This window comes from Pteronotus mesoamericanus, unplaced genomic scaffold (assembly GCF_021234165.1).
Source record: "Pteronotus mesoamericanus isolate MK-2021 breed Mesoamerican mustached bat unplaced genomic scaffold, CSHL_Meso_final contig_41, whole genome shotgun sequence".
Taxonomy (NCBI): domain Eukaryota; kingdom Metazoa; phylum Chordata; class Mammalia; order Chiroptera; family Mormoopidae; genus Pteronotus; species Pteronotus mesoamericanus.
Window position 1 is genome coordinate 9,998,754 of NW_026555152.1, and position 18,818 is coordinate 10,017,571.

Sequence of the window (18,818 nt, forward strand, 5' to 3'; positions counted from 1 at the left end):
GCTAGTTGCACCTTCCTCACCAACACCTGCATCTTTCCATATGGAGAGAATGTGCTCGAATGGGGAAAAGCAACCAGTACTTTCAGCTGTTAGTGCAAATTTGCAAGTAATTTCTGGAAAATTTTAAATAGGGTTTATCTCCCTAGTGCTGATTCAGACATCAAGTTCTACAAAGTTTATCTCCCAAGTACTGTATTTCCAGTCTCTCCACTCCAGCAAGTCTGTTCCCAACATCACTGGGCACCTCCAGTCTACAAGACCCCTATGTTGCATTTTTCTCATGGCCTGTCTACATTTCACTGCACAGCATTCAAACTGTATCCCTCCAACTGCTTAACACACTGTCAATGATTTCCCATTTAATTTACGCAGAAGGTCAAAATCTATCACAGGCCCCTTTAAGGTGTGGCCTAGTCTGCCTTGCCCACATAATTACACATTTGACTCTCCTTCACTATCAGCCACACCACCCTGACGGTGTAAGCGTGAATTGTGTATCTCGTCTCAACTGGAGAAATAATATGTAAAAGACATTATAGGCGGGACTGCTAAAAAATAGTACATTTTCCCCTGGCTTGTATGGCTCAGTGGACTAAGCACCAGCCGGCAAACAGAAAGGTCACCAGTCAGTTGGATTCTCAGTCAGGGCACATGCCTGGGTTGCAGGCCAGGCCCCCAGCTGGGGACATGCAAAAGGCAACTGATCGGTGCTTCTCTCCCTCCCTTCTCCTCTCTCTAAAAATAAATAAAATCTTTTTAAAAAATAGAACCTTTTTAGAAAACTTACTGGAAAATTGAGAATCACATAGTGGAAAACCACAATGAGCTACCACCTCACATCTGTCAGAACGGCTATTATCAAAAAAGTCAGTAATAATAAATGTTAGCAAGGATGTTGAAAAAAGGGAAGCCTCATACACTTTGGGTGGAATTGAAAACTGTCCGTCCATCCAGTCCATCTGTTTATCCGAATGTCAATTCACTTATCATCGATTCATCATCTGTTTCTCAACTTATTCATGGAAGAACATCAAGACAGAGAGATAATACTGTTGGTAGCATACATATAAAATAAACAACTGGCTTGTTTAAAAAAAACAAACAGTGGAAACTTTCATGCCTTACTCCTTCTGTCTCAATGACCAATCTTCCCTTTCCAAATGCAGAACACCTCAGGGCCTTGTAACCCTTAAGATGAGTAACAATGGGCTAAGGGCAGTGCTGATTAAAGCTAATGTAAGAGTTGGAAGGCATTCGAAGAGAAAAACTTGTCCTCTTTTGGGAAAGTGTTATTGCTGACTATGGCTATAGTTCCCCAGCTGTTTGCCAACCTCAGATAATGTGAATGCACCAACTACCCCCATTAAATCTAAGAATCATAACAAAACATTATTATTATATAATGAACAGCAAATATGCCTTGAGAGGCAAAGTGAGAATGAGACTCAGAAAGTGTTTCTAAAGGGGAATGATCAAGAAAACCAATGCCTTCATGAACTTTGAGAGTTCTTTGGCTAGAAGGGACCAGCCATACTCTATTACCAACCCCCAAAACGTGTATGCCTCTGAGGATTGCCTGTTCCACTGTTTGAAGTGCTTCACACATAAAATGGTGGTGGTTTTATTTTTATTGAGGTGAAATTTATATAACAAAAAGCCATTTTAAAATTCAGTGGCACTTAGTCTAATTACAACGCTGTACATCCAACACCTCTATCTAGTTCTAAAACATGTTCATCATCCTCTGTTTTAAACTCATTTCCTCATGTTCTTCACTGACAAGGAAGAACTACTTATCGCCCTGTCAGCTGATTGGGCTTCTTCTTGCAAAGAAAAACATCACCTGTTAAATCCCCGGTCAGGGCACATGCCTGGTTGCAGGTTCAGTCCCCAGTTGGATGGCATAACGAGAGGCAGCCGATGTTTCTCTCACATTGATGTTTCTCTCCTTCTCTCTCCAAAAATAAATAAAACCTTAAAACAAACAAACAAAAAAAAACTACTTATCATCCTTCAGTTAATGGCCAACAGAGTCTTGAACAGACAAAAAAAAACCTGATAGGTTTAGGATCAAAGCTTTCCAGAGTCAGTCCTTTCTGATGGGGCCAAACTTGTGCTGGGTGGGACTTGAAGTAAAGCTCTGAATAACAGTATTTCACTCAGAGGGTTGCCCACACTTGTTCTGCGTAATTCTCAGGTCAAGTTTAAGAATCAGGTTTCTGTACTTCGTGACTTCTCACAGCATTTAGTATGCTAAGGTGCACTGTGAACTAGAGGGGGGAAGGGAATAAGAAAGTCTCTCAAACTGAGTCCATTAGAAAGCCCTAGGTCCTGTCCCCAGAATGTGCCCTGGCTGGCTCTGGGCCTCACCTGTAGAAAGAGCTTTAAAGGCCCTGTTTCCTACCTGGGCATCCTCAGCAGACAGAGTTTGACCCCTCTGACAACTCTTGGAGGAATAAGCGGACAACGAATCTCCTTAGAAATATTTCCCACTGAATGCCTCCCCTCCCATAGCTGGTTTCTACTGAAGCTATTGTTTGGTTGGTTTGTAAAGAATATGCCACCCACATAACTATATCCATGTCATCTAACCAGGAAGATGGCCTGATTAAGCAGTTCTAAGGAATAAGCCAAAATCCATGCTGAAAGACTGCTTGGCTGAAACAGGATGGGCAGTAGACGGTACACATGGAGGCTTGACCAACTATCCCACTAGAAAGAGCCACGAACAAGGGTGCTCCTTGGAGAGCCAGGGATGTCCATGTGGCTCTGCAATGCCTAGTCCTGTATTCCACTTACTATGAACTTAACACTTAGTGCAATTAAAGTAATTGACACAAGGTAAGAGTGGCATAAAAATGAAAAGACTTGATTCATGCCATCTGTATCTGGAGACTCATCTCTCCTCATTTCCTAACTTTATTTGGCTCTCTTGACAAAAGCCAAAAGGCATGGTATCCGAGTTGTGGTCATAATGACATGACTTTCATGGCAAAAACAGAACAAACAAAAATAGGTACCTGCCACACACAAAGGTCAAGAACAAGAGGCCAAGTGATGAGGAAGATAAAACTAAGGCATTGTGGAGAGCTGGGTCAGAGTATGATTTCAGAGAACTGGGTCAGGCCAGGACACATGGCAAGAAGCAGGGTCATCCTCATCAATTTCATGCTGAATTAGTTTTTTTGTTTGTTTCTTTTACAATTTCATTCATAGGGCTGGAAAAAAGAAAAAACAATGTAGAAATATTAGTAAAAAGAAACATAATTAAACTATTTAATGACATTTAGAGGTTAATATTTTAAAACTGGCTTTTGTTTTTCCTTCCCTTAAATCCTCACAAGAAGTTTGGAGTTTGAGCTAGGATAAGAGAATAGAGATGTGGTATAGCAAGATGAGGTAGCATGCAATCCCTCCATAAATGAGATCATGCATTTAAAGTACCAGGTACACCTGTGTAACCCAGAGCCTTTGAATGGACCTGGTCAATCCCACAGTACACCATAGAAACAGAAACTTCAGTGTATCTGTTGTCCCAGTATTTACCTAGACTGCCTCTTGTTTGCTGTTTTAATCTGTTTGTTCCTTGTTCTCATCTTATCTGGCCATCAGACACATAGGGACCCATAGAACAAAACGTGCCCTTACTCCTCTCTTGCCCCCAGCCACCAAGGTCTTGCCCTCCAGCACCTTCACTTTTCTAGGTTCAGAAAGCAGGACCACCCCTGGTCTAGCATCCTCAGATGAGGTACATATCCTCACTTCCAGTGTTGAATTCTGAAAGAACAATGTATAAATCAGCCTGGGCCAGCAGACCTAACCCTTAAAATGCATGGAGTACCTGCTGAATTTCACAAATAATACTTCTGATGCCTTGATTGATGAGGCACCCCAAAGAAAGACTGGACTCGATTCAATATGAAAAGTTTCCCTAAGAAGCCAACCATGATGGTGATGTCCCATTTATACTACAGAGTGAGGCTACTGAGGGAGGGAGGCAAGGGCTTTATGGTGGGGGGTCACAGGGCAGGGCAGACCCAGCATCTAAGCAACCCTGACTTGTAGCCTCAGGACTTTCCTAGGAACTACTACATAAGTGATAGAAAAGATCTGCTGTTTTGGATCAAATAATTCTGGTTTGAGTTCCGCCTCTACCATTTTCTGCCTTGTTACTTAATTTTACTGAATCTATTTTCCTCATCCAAAAAATTGGAATAATATAAGCTCACAGGTTTGTTGTGTTAATTACATGAAATATGTGAAATGTGTTTTGCACCAAGTGGTTTTCAAATTACTGACCACAGAGCACATACACCGGCAAAAAAAAATTTTTAATATATATTAGCCAGTATATACACACATAAATATATACAATTGAAACAAAGGTTTCAGAAGAACAATACTTACTATGAACCACTTAATATTTTCTATTCTATCCTATTCGTATTTTTAAATGCTGCTTCAATTCACATCGTTTTCACAATTCCTAAAGGGTAACTTCTAAAACACACTGCTGGAAAGCATACAATTGCCGGTTATTACGATTATTATGTTTCTCAGGGGTGATCTGATGACAGGAAATTTTCAATTGCTAGGGCAACAAAAGAAGAGGTCTAGACTACAAGGTCAAGCACTAGAGCACCCTGCAGCCGACGGAACAAATGAGTCCGGTTAGGGTTTGTCTACCCTTGCGCTCTAGCCCTAAGATGAAAAGGAATGGCCCTCGCCTCTGTCATTCACATCACTAGCTGCGCAAGCTTCCCCGCCCCACTCCCCCCTAACTCCCGGCCCCGAAGGATCGGAAGACCCGCCTCCTCGCTAAGGTTAAAGTGAGGAATGCCAGGATTGGAGGCTCAGGCGGTGACGTAACTTCCTGCTTTCGGTGGCCTTCCGCTCTGGCAGCTGTCGGGAGGGGCTCGGAAAACATTTAGCAGGGCCCCTCGACACCATTAGCCCTTAGAAGTGCAATGAGGTCGGTTAGTTACGTGCAGCGCGTAGCCCTGGAGTTCAGCGGAAGCCTCTTCCCGCACGCCATCTGCCTCGGAGACGTCGACAACGATACGGTCAGTGCATGCGCACTGCAAGAAACGCTACCCGGGTCTGCGCAGGGCCGGGGCGGGGCCAGGGAAGTGGAGGAAGCCCGCGGCCCGAGTGGTGCATGCGCGATAAGGCTTGCGTGGGGGACCTAGGAAAGAACTTTACAGATAGGTTAAGTTGTCTGGTGCTCCTGACCGAGTTTGGCTGGTGCACTGGTCTGGTATTCTTTTAGGAGCATGGGTAACTGTCTCTGTCTAATTCAGTAACATTCACCGAAAGAGCCTAGTAAACTCTGGTAGTTAAATTTCCTGGTTCGCTGGTTCAGATGTTACCCTTCCCCCACTTTAGCTTCCAAAGCTTCAAAATAAGCTTAAAAAGCTCCTCTGGTGCCCTGGCGGGGTCTCTAAGTTGATTGGAGGGTCATCCTGTACACGTAGAAGTTGTGGTTCGTCCTGTTCAAGGCACATACCTAGGTTGCTTGTTGGATCCTGGGTCCAGGCCAATACGTGAGGCAATCCATCACAGCGATGTGTCTGTCTCTCTCTGTCTCTGTCTCTCTCTCACTCACTCATATCAATAAACGTGTCATCTCGTGAGGATTCACACACCCCTCCCGCAAAAAAGCACCTCTTTTGCGCTTACACTTGGCCCCTTGCGAGGATGGAATGGAATACATTGCTCTATCTGCCTCACCTTCAGACTGGTAGACAGCTCCTCCGCGAGGCAACCGAAGCCCTCACCACCCCAATCTTAATGTCTTACAGTGGTACCTGCTCCATACTACCCGCAGATGTCTGGAAACTTTATAGTGCTACACCTGGATTGAGGGACAAAGATAATTTTCATCTACCATTGCTTCCCTCAAGAGCCATTCCTTGTTTAAATGAATTAATACCGGTGAAGCAGGTAGCATCGTGCCTAGTACACAGTTTCAGCTCAGTGTTAGCGCCATTATTAGTATTTGATTCTATTTTAATGCAAATATTTATTGAACCGCCCATCATTCTCCAGGGACTCTGCTACATTCTGAGAATTCCAAAATGAACTAGCCAGCCTCAGCCCTCAGGTAGCTCATAATCAGATGGGGTGATAGTAATGAGGTGCTTTGATTAAAATATGTAAAATGTTCTGGAGTGGAGCATCGAAGGGGATGGGGGCTGTTGATGACGTGAAACACTCTTTTTTCCCCAGACTTTATCTTTTCATTATCTCTATTTAATACTTTTAATACAAAGCACCTTAATTACCTTTCTCTCATACCCTCTGTCCCATCTTCCTGTTCTGCCTCCCCGCTGTTCTGTACTGTCTTTTCCCTGAAAAAAAGTGGGGGGAGGGAGGCTAAAACATCCTCCCCTCTTTCCAGACTTCTTTGTGTTGTGATGGAGAGGTACTTAATGAGGCCTCTCTTGGCTCTACCCTCTCTAGGGAGGAAAAAGTTTTTTCATGAATTTGTATTATGTTTTCTGGACTTTCACATTTCCTCATATGTCAAGCAGGACAATTTTTATGAGAAAAATCAAGGGAGGCATTTTTAAATAGTAAACTGGCAAAATGACTTTAGATGTACATTATTTTCCTTTTTATCTGATTGTCTTCTTTGTTTACAAGAGAAAAATACATACCTTTTTTTATAGCTTCGTAGCACCACCTTTTTTTGAAATTGTCTTTTTCCAAGTGAATTGCACTATTATATATCCAATTCTGCAATATTAGGGATATTCTACCTTTTTTCCCATTAAGGTAGGAATTTTTTATCTGTTTCTGTTGTTTTGTTTTCACTGCTATATTCCCAACACTTAGAATAGTGCCTTGCACATAGTAGGCACTCAGTAAATGTTTGTTGAATAAGTTAGGATTGTTATGAAAAGCAAATATAATCATATCTCAAAGCAATTTGAAGAGCTCTGCCTGTTATTAATAAAAATTGAAAGGACAAGTAGTTGAGATAGTTGGCTAGTGGTCAAATGTGGTACACTCAGCCTGCATAAGTATGCATAGAAATTTTGTTATTGGTTCTCCAGGCCAGTATTTGGAGATTTGGGGCAGGAAAAAGACTTATTTTGAAAACATGAAATAAAAAATAAATTAATTATAAAAATAAAAAGCTCAGATTAAAAATAAATAAATTTTAAAAAATAAAATATTTCTAAAATGGAAATAAAAAAGGCATTCTAATAAACCATTAGCCTAAAATTCTTTGAAACTAATTTATTTTCTGCTAGATCAGAGGGAGAAGCCATGAATAGAATGCACACCTTCTAGAACTACCCTCCTAAGCCTGGCTACACCATGGGAGAAAAAGTTTCTAGAAGGCTGTAGCAGATCACAGAAAGATCTCACCTCCTTTCTCCTTCAGCATCTCTGACTGATGCTGTACTATCCAGCAAGGGTTCTTTAGTGTCATTGAGTGGCCTCCAGAGTCAGGATCAACCGCAGAGAAGCAGAACTGCTGGGAATCATTATACAGTAGTCACCCCTTATCTGCAGTTTCAGTTATCTGCAGTCAATAGAAGTCCAAAATTATTAAATGAGGATTCCAGCCCTGGTTGGTGTGGCTCAGTCAGAGCATCTTCCCAGAAACTGAAATGTTGCAAGTTTGATCCCCAGTCAGGGAGCCTAGGACGAGAAGCAGCCAATCGATGTTTCTCTCTCACATCGATGTTTCTCTCTCTCTCCCCCTCTGCCCTCCCTCTCTCTCTAGGAGTAATGAAGAAATGTCTTCAGGTGAGGATAAAAATAATAATAAAATAAATGGAAAATTCTAGAAATAATTCATAAGTTTTAAATTGCGTGCTATTCTGAGTGTCATGATGGAATCTTGCTCAGTCCCGCTCTGTCCCAGCTGGGATATGAATCATCCCTTTGTCCAGTATACATTACCCACCGTCAGTCATTAAGCCATCTGGATTATCAGATCAAGACCAACCACGGCAGTATCACAGTGCTTGTGTTTAAGTAACCTTTACTTTACTTAATGGCCCCAAAGCACAAGAGTGGTGATCTTGGCAATTTGGATATGCCAAATAGGAGTGGTAAAGTGCTTCCTTTAGGTGAAAAGGTGAATATTCTCAACTTGATAAGAAAAGAAAAATAATCATATACTGAGGTTGCTAAGATCTATGATTAGAACAAATTTATCTGAAATTGTGAAGAAAGAAAAAGAAATTTGTGCTTGTTTTTCTGTTGCACCTGGAACTACAAAAGTGATGGACATGGTGCATGATTCGTGGAACAGGCTTTAAATTTGTCGATGGGAGACATGAGTGGAACATATGTTCCACTTGATGGCAACAAGTCACACGGGAAAGAATTGAGCCTATATGAAGACTTCAACAAGGGGCCCCCTGAAATGAGTGACCACATTTACAGAACTTTTATTATAGCACTCTATATTGTTATAATTATTTGATTTTATTAGTAGTTGTTAATCTCTTGCTGTGCATAACTTATAAATTAAACTATCAGAGTATGTATATATAGGAAAAAACATAGTATGTACAGGGGTGGGCAAAAGTAGATTTACAGTTCATATGGAAAAAGACATGCAGGTTACGATTAGTATTATAATAGCTTTATCAACAAAGAACATCAAAATGGCAGAGTAAACCTACTTTTGCCCACCCCTGTATGAGGGTTCGGTACACTGCAGTTTCAGGTACCCACTGGTGTCTTGGAACGTATCCCCACAGATAAGGGGGCACTACCGTAGCTGCCAGAGAGCAGATGGGCTCTCCTGGGAATGTCCTCCTCCAGTGCCATTGCCTCACTCTCTGCCTGGCTCACTGCAACTACCACACTGTTTTATGGTTTTATTCCTTTGTGCCCTTGTTAAACTGTGAGGTCCTTCTCAGCAGGGAGCTTGTGACATTTTATCTTTGTATCCCTGACTTGATGTCCAGCTTTACCTGAAAACTCAAGGGCTAACTGGTCATTCTCTCATTCTGATTTCTCTTTGTTTCTTAAAACAATCTTTGTTGGTATTTGTCTATTAAATAAACATTTTATCGAGGCCCACTTTAGACTCATTTGTTGAAATGAATGTATAAAGAAAACAATGGACTGTATGAAAGATGCTAAGATCCCTAGCTTTGCAGGTGTTTAACTGGAGGCTGAAAACCATTTGATATTAGCAGTCACGTGTGCTAATCACTTCTAAATGCTTTTCTCTGTTAGCTCAGTTCTTGCAACAACCTTATGAGGTAGTTACTCTTATGATTATCATTTTTTAAAGAAATTTTTAGAAGGTTTTATTCATTTATTTTTAGAGAGATGAAAAGGGGGGAGAAAAAGAGAGGGAGAGAATCATCAATGTGAGAGAAAAACATCCATTGGTTGCCTCTTGCATGTGCCGCAACTAGGCACCGAACCCGCAACCCAGGCAGGCAGCCTGCCTGGGAAGCCAGCCGGTGACCGTTCCCCTTGCAGCACAAGGCCCAACCAAGCCACACTGATCAGGGCCTGATCCTCATTTTATAAATGAAATATAGACATAGAGAGCTGGAATCCAATGCAGGCAGCTGCACTCCGAACCTCTGTGCCACACAGCTTCTCTTCTATGCATCTGCGGAAGTCCTCCAAGGGCAGTTGTATTTGAAACGTCAGGTGTAGAGGGTTTAATGTAAATAAACTTGTTTTATGCTTCTATAATCTAATATTCCCATAAGTAACTCCCATAACTATTAAAAAATAATTAATGTAAGATTCAAATCAACTAAATCATTACTGATAAATTCCAATTCATTGCTAACTTTTCCTTACTGTTTTTCTGTTGTCTTTGTTGCCTTTAAAATTCAGTCTTCTAAGAATCTAATATTCACTGTACTTTGAGGACAGGAAGGGGGTGTTGCATGTCCCCACAAGGGGAAATTGTGAAGCTGTTAGTAGAAATAGGGTTTGCAGCTACCTTATTATCATTGTTACCTCCTGGAAAGTATGGCCAGCCTTTGGGGAACCCCTGGGAAGGGGAGCACTCAGATACAAATAGTGGTGAAGATGCTTCGTGCAGGGAGCCTGACCTCCTGAGAGCTTAGTCACCACTTGAGGGCACCAGAGGTTCATAGCATGGATGCTGACACCCAGCAGCCCCTTCGTGCCGCTCCCAACTCTGGCGCCTCCATCCCTCTGTTCACTCATATGACACCAAGATCAAAAGTTTTTACTAAAGGAAGAAGGGTCCCCAGAACTGACATTTTTTTTACCTGCCCCTAATAGAATATGGAGTTTGGAGTTAAATTCCCCCAAAGTTGAATATTTTGGGTTGTTTTCAAAATAAAAGTTGGGGCAAAAGTAGATTTACAGTTGTTAGTATGCTAAACAGAGTTTATTCTTGTATTATTATTAATTACTATATTATTTTACATATGAACAACTGTAAACCTACTTTTGCCCTACCCTATGTGTCCTATTTGTAATGGACTAATTAGAGCCAAAGTCAAGCATCTGGAGCATTGAGCTGTTAAATGTCAAAACTTTTCTGGGATGGAGTCTATATTCCCCCATTCCTCTGACCTCCCCTGTCCCTGACACACACACACCCCATCCCCCTTTCCCCATGGAAATAAAAAATGTTGGAAAACTATGGCTGTGTAGGTCGCAACAGATTTTTAATAAGATTGATGAAGATTCAAGCTGATGGACTGTGATTTCCCCAGGATGGGCCCAGTAGATAGGTATAGTTCGAGGTGGGTCAGCAGGATCTCATGTTAACACTTCTTTCTCCATTTAAAGTTAAATGAACTGGTGGTGGGAGACACCAGTGGGAAGCTGTCTGTGTATAAGAATGATGAGAGTCGGCCATGGCTCACCTGTTCCTGCCAGGGAATGGTCAGTATTCAACTACCTGGGCCTGAGGTTGGGGAGGGGATTTTTTCTGTCCAGAAACTGTCAAGGCCGAGACCAACACAGGAGCTCATCAGTATGTCCTAACTCACCAGACTCCGCTTAAGTTCAGTGTCCTTTTGATTCGGGGAGGGAAGCCCCCAGGCAGTGCTTGCATGTACACATGAGAGAGACACCCTAAGTACTGTAGGAAAACTGCCAGCATTGTCTGATCTTGTAAAGTATAATAAAAAATGGGGGTAGTATTTGAATAAGACTAGAAACATGATAGTCTTGCTAAATTGAGTTTCTGTTTTTGTAGACATTTTGTTTTGAGCCCAAATTGCCTTTACTTCAGGTCTTCATAGTGCCGTCTGGGTAAACCGAACCAAACCTATAGCACGATAACTCGATTAACGCAGACTATCAGTATAGGTCATATGGCACAGGTTTTCGGCAAGCGTAGTAATGAGTAAACCTGCTCCTTCCTGCTTCATGGAGATTAGGGAGTACTGGTCTTCTTCTGTGTCTCCCTGAGCCTCCCTTTCTTCTTTTGCAGCTGACTTGCGTTGGGGTTGGAGATATATGTAATAAAGGAAAGGTAAGAACTTTTGGGAATCTTGGGACTTCAGTGTAACTCCAAGACCTTAGCTGGAGTGATCCCTGTCTCAAGGAGGAAATCAGTTGAGAGTTTATGGCTTTAGCCTTCACTTCTGTGTTCTAATGATCAGTCTGTGCTCAAACCTCCCTCCCCAGTCCACCTCTCCCATACCCCTGTCTCTCCCAGAACCTGGTGGTGGCGGTGAGTGCTGAGGGCTGGTTTCACTTGTGTGACCTGACGCCTGCCAGGACCCTGGATGCTTCTGGGCACCATGAGACGCTAATGGGAGAGGAGCAGCGTCCTGTCTTTAAGCAGCACATCCCTGCCAACACCAAGGTCATGCTGATCAGCGACATCGGTGGGCACGGCTATCTTTGCAGGCAGTCGGGGCAATAAGAGTCATTGGGTATCAGAGCAGATCTCAATGGATTCAGTGGTGGTGGGGCAGGGTGGTGATCAGTACTTATTTGTGCAATTGCTATCGAGAAAATAAGTCACAGAAAGGACCCAGAGAGTACTGAGGTAGAGGTAGCAATTCTAAATGGAGTGTCAGGGAAGTTCTTGCTGAGAAGGTGGCACTTGATCAACAATTGAAGATGGCAAGGGAGTGAGTTACATAGATACTATGCTGATATTTTGGCCAGAAGCTGTCTCAAAGCTGGTGGTAGGTATATTGGATGGATCAGGACACCTGGAAGTACGCATCTGAGGAAAGCAGTGACAGGGCCTATGAGCGGGTGGGTGGATAGGACCAAGAGACAGGCAGGTGCCGTCAGTACAGGAAGGGCAGGGGAAGCTGTACCAGACTCAGAGCGTGTGAGATGGCTCCACAAGAGAATGGGCCTGAAGTCATACCAGGTAAAAATGCCAGCGGTGATGTTAGCAGAGGAGTAGGGATGGAATGCTTGTAGGATTCAAGCTGACGAATGCAGCTTTGGCTCCAGACTTGTCTTATTTTCTGGACCACAGATGGAGATGGGTGTTGCGAGCTGGTGGTAGGGTACACAGACCGTGTGGTACGAGCCTTCCGCTGGGAAGATCTGGGTGAGGGCACTGAACATCTCACAGGGCAGCTGGTGTCACTCAAGAAATGGACGCTGGAAGGTCAGGTGAGAGGCTGAGTAGAGGGACCCCGGAGCCTAGAGAGCAGGGAGGAAGGCCTCCTGGAGGGGGTTTGTGGGAGAACAGTCGTGGGCCATGATACAACTGGGAAGAAGGGAAAATCATCTTGCTGAGAGATATCTAAAGATCATTTCAAATCAGAGTCTTAGGGGAAGTTGCTGGTAATGGCAAATAGGAAGGAACCCAGTGCTAAGAATTAGGAATGTGAAGGTGGGTGTAATGTGGTCTGTGTCTGGATCTGGACCCTGAAGAGGAAACCAGATGGTGTAGTTGAAGAGGATGGCACCAGGCAGGAGCCCTGTGAACTCTAGAATTCCTACCACTGCTACCCTTGAGGCCTGGGGGATGCTCCCAGGGCCCCTACTCCACTTCTCTCCCCTGTTCTTTGCAGGGTCCCACTTCCTCTCTCTCCAGCCCCCTTTAAGCGTCTGTTCCCTGGTGCAGGTGGACAGTCTCTCGGTGACTCCAGGATCCCTGGGCGTTCCTGAACTGATGGTATCACAGCCAGGCTGTGCTTATGCAGTTCTGCTGTGTACCTGGAACAAGGACACTGGGCACTCTGCTACCTCTGAGGCAACCACGGAGAGCAGCAGGTAAGGGGTGCAGGCCTGTGGATGGTATGGGGTACATGGGAGCAGGATGGGGTCTTGCTGGATGTACACGGCAGCAGATGCGTCTGCAGTTGGCAGAGCTGCTTCAGCTAGCTTCAGCACAAGCACCTCTGCCCTAGGAAGGGACCCAGGGAATCCTGGCTCTAATGTTGTAGCATCTGGAAGAGGTTCCAAGATTCGAGCCTGGTAGCTCTGTCCCTCTCTTTCCAACTTGCCACACAGGCCACACAGGTCAGCTGTAGGTTCCTAGCTAATTCACGCCTCAGCAGCTCTTTTTTTTTGTAAAGTTTTTATTTTTTAAATCATGTTTATTCTATTACAGTTGTTTCAGTTTTACCCCCTTTGCCCTCCTCCACCCATCCCACAGCCAACCCCCCTCTCCCACAGTCAGTTCCCACTCTGTTGTCTATGTCCATGGGTCGTTAGTCCATGTTCTTTGTTTAGTCTCTTCTCCTTCTTTCCACTGTTGTCCTCCATCCCCTCTGGTCACTTTCAGTCTGCTCCATGTTTCCATGCCTGTGGTTTATTTTGTTCATTAGTTTATTTTGTTGAATAGATTCCACTTACAGGTGAAATCATATGGTATTTGTCTTTCACCAACTGGGTTATTTCACTTAGCGTAATATTGAACTCTTACGGAGATTGGGCCACAAAGGTGCCAGAGAACTAAAGCTCATTTGGTCTCCCACTTAGTGCCCTGGTCTCCTGCCCACAGGGAGACCCCGGCTGCCCGAGATGTCGTGCTGCACCAGACGTCTGGCCGCATCCACAACAAGAATGTGTCTACTCACCTCATTGGCAATATCAAACGAGGTGAAGCGGGGTGGGACAAGGCAGGTTGCTGAGAAAAACATTACTTTTGGGAGAGGAGATGCAGGACCTTCTCTCATTTCTAGTCCTGGTCCTCCCTCCCTCCCTCCCTGCCCTTGGCCATCCCTCACCCCGTGTGCTCTGATCTTTCCTTGACCTTCACATCTTCTTCTTCTGGTCCTTCTGTCCCGCCCACAGGCCACACACCTGAGAGTAGTGGCTCTGGCCTCTTTGCCCTCTGCACCTTGGATGGTAAGTTCCCTGGGTGAGCTGCAGGCCCCTGCTGGGGTGGGAGGTTGTATGCCTGTTCTCAGGGGTCCTGTTCTCCCCATCTCAGCCCACCTCCTCCCCTGCAGGGACACTGAAGCTTATGGAGGAAGCAGACAAGCTGTTGTGGTCCGTGCAGGTGGATCACCAGCTTTTTGCCCTCGAGAAACTGGATGTCACGGTGGGTGGAAAAACTGGTAGAGAAGAACATTTCTACCTCCTTTACATGGAGATACAAGGTTTCAGTGAGGCCATTCTCACTTAATAGTTAACTCTAAACCTTTATCTTAAGGCCCTCTTTAGCCAGGTCTAATTCCCTTTGAAATGAGTGGTTCCCCTATTACACAGTGCTTAGCACTATTTTCTGTGCTCTGGGGAATCTCACGTTTCAGTACCTTTCAGCAGCAGAAAAAGCTCCAAAGAGAACCAAGTAATTACTAGGGTCCAGAAGTTTGTCATCAGTCCCAACTCCAGCTGTGTATTAAGTTTTTTCTTGTCCTATGTGAGTCTGTCTTTACCAAGGCCGTGGCCCCTGAATCTGCAGATGGGGGCTGCTCTTTGTGCTGCCGTCATGCATGCTCGATGATGCAGGCAGGAGAAGAGGCACGGGGCTTTGAGGTCAGGTGGAGCAGGCCTGGGTTGGAAGCCTGATTCCGCCACCTCCCACCTGAGTGACCTTGGGTGCATGACTTTATTTCTATAAGCTGAAGTTCCTTCAGGATCAAATTGGGAATAATGTTGCCCACTGCACAGGGTGGTGGTTGTAGTATGTGAGGTGGCTCATCGGACAGCAGCCCCTTTGGCGCCTGGCACATGGGAGAAATTCAATAAGAGACATACGATTGTTTTCTTTCTCAGCCGGCTGTCTGTCACCCAGAGCCAAGTCTACAGCTCCTTTATGTTTTATCCAGTCCCGTCACTAGAGCTCTTTCTAAAAGGGTTCCCGACCACCCCTGCAGTCTTGTCTCTGACCTTTTGCAGGGCAACGGGCAGGAGGAGGTGGTTGCCTGTGCCTGGGACGGACAGACGTATATCATTGATCACAACCGCACGGTTGTCCGCTTCCAAGTGGATGAGAATGTCCGAGCCTTCTGTGCAGGTGGGTCCCTGCCCCGCGGCCCCCCTCTAACCACACTTGTCTGCCTCATTTGTATTCTCAGCGTGTCCCCTCCTTTGAGTCTTCATAAGCAAAGGAGTTCCTTGGCTCTTTCATTAGAGGGTGATGGGCAGGTAATAAATTGCCATCTTTACAGTTTTAAATAAGGAAAAATAAAAGATAATTGCATCTCCATTTCTGAATATTTTAAAGAATGGGATGAGTTCTTATCATCTATCTGTGTAAAGATAGCAGAGAGCTCTTTCCCATCTGAGTATATGGGAACTCTTTGATGAACATTCTCCTAGAGCAGTGATTTTCAACCTTTTTCATCTCATGGCCCACACAAGCTAATTACTAAATTTCTGCAGCACCCCAAAAATAGTATTTTTACTGATCTGACCAAAAAAATAGGTATAACTTTGATTCAGTCACACTGGACGGCTATTGTTATGTTGGCTGTTGTCATTTTTTAAATTTGACCATCTATAGGGAAAAGAGGTCAGTGCCCCTGACTAAATAGACAGGAATTGCACGTTTTAAGAATTCTCGCAGCATACTAGTGTGCCTGCCACAGCACACCGATTGAAAATCACTGTCCTAGAGCCATTAGTTCCAAATTGGGACCTTGGAAGCCAGTGCTCACTCTTCACGGTGACAGGGAGATATCTGTGGTTACTGAAATGAGAAGAACTGAACAGTGCTCTGGCCTACGCACTCCAGTGACCTGCGAGGTCGGTGTGCCTTTGCAGAGCGGTTGCCACCTCCGAGAAGCCTCAGTTTCTGATCTGCCCCTTAGACTAGCAAGACTAGTCATTACTCCAGCACTAGCACTGTGATGACAAAATCAAGTATCACAATTTTGGATGCTGTTCTGCCTGAGTTTTGTTACTATGGTGTTTCCATATCTGGAATGGGCCAAGTTGTTTACTGTTTTACCTGTTTTACTGAGTTTCCAACAGAGTAGACTTAGAAAGAGAGCCTTTAGTTTTCTGCTTGACATCTGTGGGAGGATCAGAACCACTGACTCTAGTGCCCCTATCTTGTTCTCACCCTCCCACCAACTGGACTGACACTTCTTGACCTTTGTCTCACCACCCACACCTCCCAGGCCTCTATGCTTGCAAAGAGGGCCGCAACAGCCCCTGCCTCGTGTATGTCACCTTCAACCAGAAGATCTATGTGTACTGGGAGGTACAGCTTGAGCGGATGGAGTCTACAAATCTGCTGAAGTTGCTGGAGACTGAGCCAGAGTACCAGAGCCTGCTGAAGGAGCTGGGCATAGGTGAGGCCCAGCAAGCTGCGGGGCTGGGGAATCGGGCCCAGGAGAGCCGCAGCCTCTTACCAGCCCCTTACTTGCCCTCAGATCCTGATGACCTCCCCGCAGTCCGCACCCTGGTTCACCAAACTCTCTACCATCCTGACCAGCCACCAAAGTGTGCTCCTGCAAGCCTCCAGGATCCCACGTAGCTGGACTTTGCCTCTTAGCTGAAGAGGGAACCTTCTGAATTGGCAGATAGGGAACATACGTTACAGAGGTGTGTGGGCAGATGGCAGCAACCCTAGGATGACTAAACTATAGATCCCATGGTCTTCTTGGTGAAAGAAGAGACAAGTTGACCCTCTGCCCATTTTCTTGTGTACCTTGCCTACAACATCAGCGGGGTTGTAGGACCCCAACTTTATTCCACACCGCCTGGGACTGCTCCCTCCCCAGAGCTAACCCACTCTTGTTGTATGGAAAGGAGACTTGTTTGTGGCCCCTATACTCGGAAGGAAACTAGGCTTCGGCCTGAGTAGAACAGTGAGGTAGGGGCTCTACCCCATCCCAAGCTCCATCTTCCACGTCACAACTCCAGGTCCTTCACAGTAGTAATTACAGGAACGAAAGGCTATTTGTTTTGTTTTTGAGGGGTCTTTCAGGACATTTTAGTCCCAGTTTTCTGTGTCCCCAGCAATCCTGAGATGATTTTGCTCTTATTTTCCGAAGAAGTTGGACCAGCACTTTCATTTTGCCATGTTCAAGTATTGTGCAGCTTCATAGGCCTTGCTCCATTTCCCACCCAATCATTTCCCCCAAAACACCTTATTGTCTGTCAGACAATAGACATTTAAAATTTGATGCAACTTTATGATCCAGACCATAATCAGAATTATATCTTGGCCGTTTATATCCCTTCTGTTTGAATTCTGTGTGCTTTAAATCAGTATCTTTCAAGTTGTAGGTTGCAGTCAGCATTTTTTAAATAAATGAAATAGAATACAATAGAATGAAAAATATATAGCTTTCAATATAAGGAAATATTGTTTTGTTTCAATTGTATGTGTTTACTGAGTATAATATAAAGTATATTTCATATTTTCTGCTTTGAATTATGTTCAAAGGAATTTGAAAGCCATTGCTCTCGATTACATTGACCCCAGCCAGATGGGTCGGCCTGGGGAAGCGTCCACATTCACATTTCCTTTCTGAAGGCAATAGGGCAGAGTTATCATTCAGCCTCTGAGGGGCATGAAGGAAGACCAAAAAAGGACATTATGATAGAGAAACAGGTATTTATTCAAATGGGGAAGCAGCTGAGTGAGGGCCTGGGGTCTGAGGTCTGCAATTACAGAAGCAGCAGGAGGCAGAAGGGAGAGGAACAGGGTGACATCAGGAAGGCCGAGGTCATGGAGCAAGGCAGTGAGGGACCAGGGTACTGTCACACATGATAGTGAGTCCCTCTCACTGTGAGGGCAGGGGACTTGGCCGAGAAAGGTAAGGCCAGGTGTGATGGGGCAGCTTCTTGTGTCCTGGTTCTTCTCTAATCTACCCTGCACTCAAGAGTTTGTTCCCAGACCAAGGTCCTCTTTCCCTAGTTGAGGTTAGTTACACCACTTTCTTCCTCTACCCACATCCATGATTTGAGAGGCTCAAACCAGCCAGAAAGACACTCAGGAGTTTGGCTTCTTAAGGTTTGAGTTCCTCTCTTCACAGTGAAGTCAGAAGAGCCTCCTTGTCTCTGCTTTGGCTTAGAGCCTGCTAGGGGATGGAAAGCCATCGATTCCAAAACAGGGCAAGATCCACCTACGGAAGCCAGAGATGAGGGGTAGGAAGAAGATCTAATGAGGTGGGTAGTTCTAGAAATAAGAAGGAATATGGGTTAGGTGAAGTCTTAGTACTGACAATTCTACCATCCTGTCCACCTTTGGAGCTCTCTGTAGGGCTCTTGCATACACCCCCCCAAAGTTCAGGGGCCCAGTGGGTGAAAAAGCAAGTAGAGAAGGATGACTATCTGGGGTAAATATTAGAGGTGTGTCCAAGGGTTTGCACAGGGTAATCTAGTAACTGGTTTCAGATATTTGCAAGCTCAGAAAAGGTAACTAACAGAGCTCCTAGTCTTGTGAGCTGGCATTCCTCTACCAAACCACCTTCCTATTGTATTGAGTTATTCCATTCAGTATTTCTTCCCGTACT

The 18,818-nt window shown here is 44.6% G+C and overlaps 1 protein-coding gene and 1 long non-coding RNA gene across 3 annotated transcripts; one reads left to right on the top strand and one right to left on the bottom strand.

Moving 5' to 3' along the window:
• Positions 1-1,616: 1,616 nt before the first annotated feature.
• On the bottom strand, positions 1,617-5,115 carry LOC129073533 (uncharacterized). The gene is made up of 3 exons (XR_008529444.1): positions 4,986-5,115; positions 3,021-3,218; positions 1,617-1,974 (listed from the first exon to the last, which is right to left on the bottom strand). It is a non-coding gene; the product is annotated as an uncharacterized LOC129073533 (long non-coding RNA).
• Positions 4,862-17,637, top strand: ITFG2 (integrin alpha FG-GAP repeat containing 2). Of its 2 annotated transcripts, XM_054577204.1 has the most exons (13): positions 4,862-5,063; positions 7,739-7,761; positions 10,765-10,860; positions 11,414-11,455; positions 11,642-11,813; positions 12,425-12,564; positions 13,022-13,170; positions 13,904-14,001; positions 14,197-14,250; positions 14,355-14,446; positions 15,247-15,364; positions 16,473-16,646; positions 16,728-17,637. In XM_054577204.1, the coding sequence occupies exons 2-13, from the start codon at positions 7,744-7,746 to the stop codon at positions 16,829-16,831; spliced, it is 1,257 nt and encodes a 418-aa protein (XP_054433179.1). In that variant the 5' UTR covers positions 4,862-5,063; positions 7,739-7,743; the 3' UTR covers positions 16,832-17,637. The 2 variants fall into 2 exon arrangements, with proteins under 2 accessions (XP_054433179.1, XP_054433178.1); XM_054577203.1 differs by lacking the exon at positions 7,739-7,761.
• Positions 17,638-18,818: the final 1,181 nt, after the last annotated feature.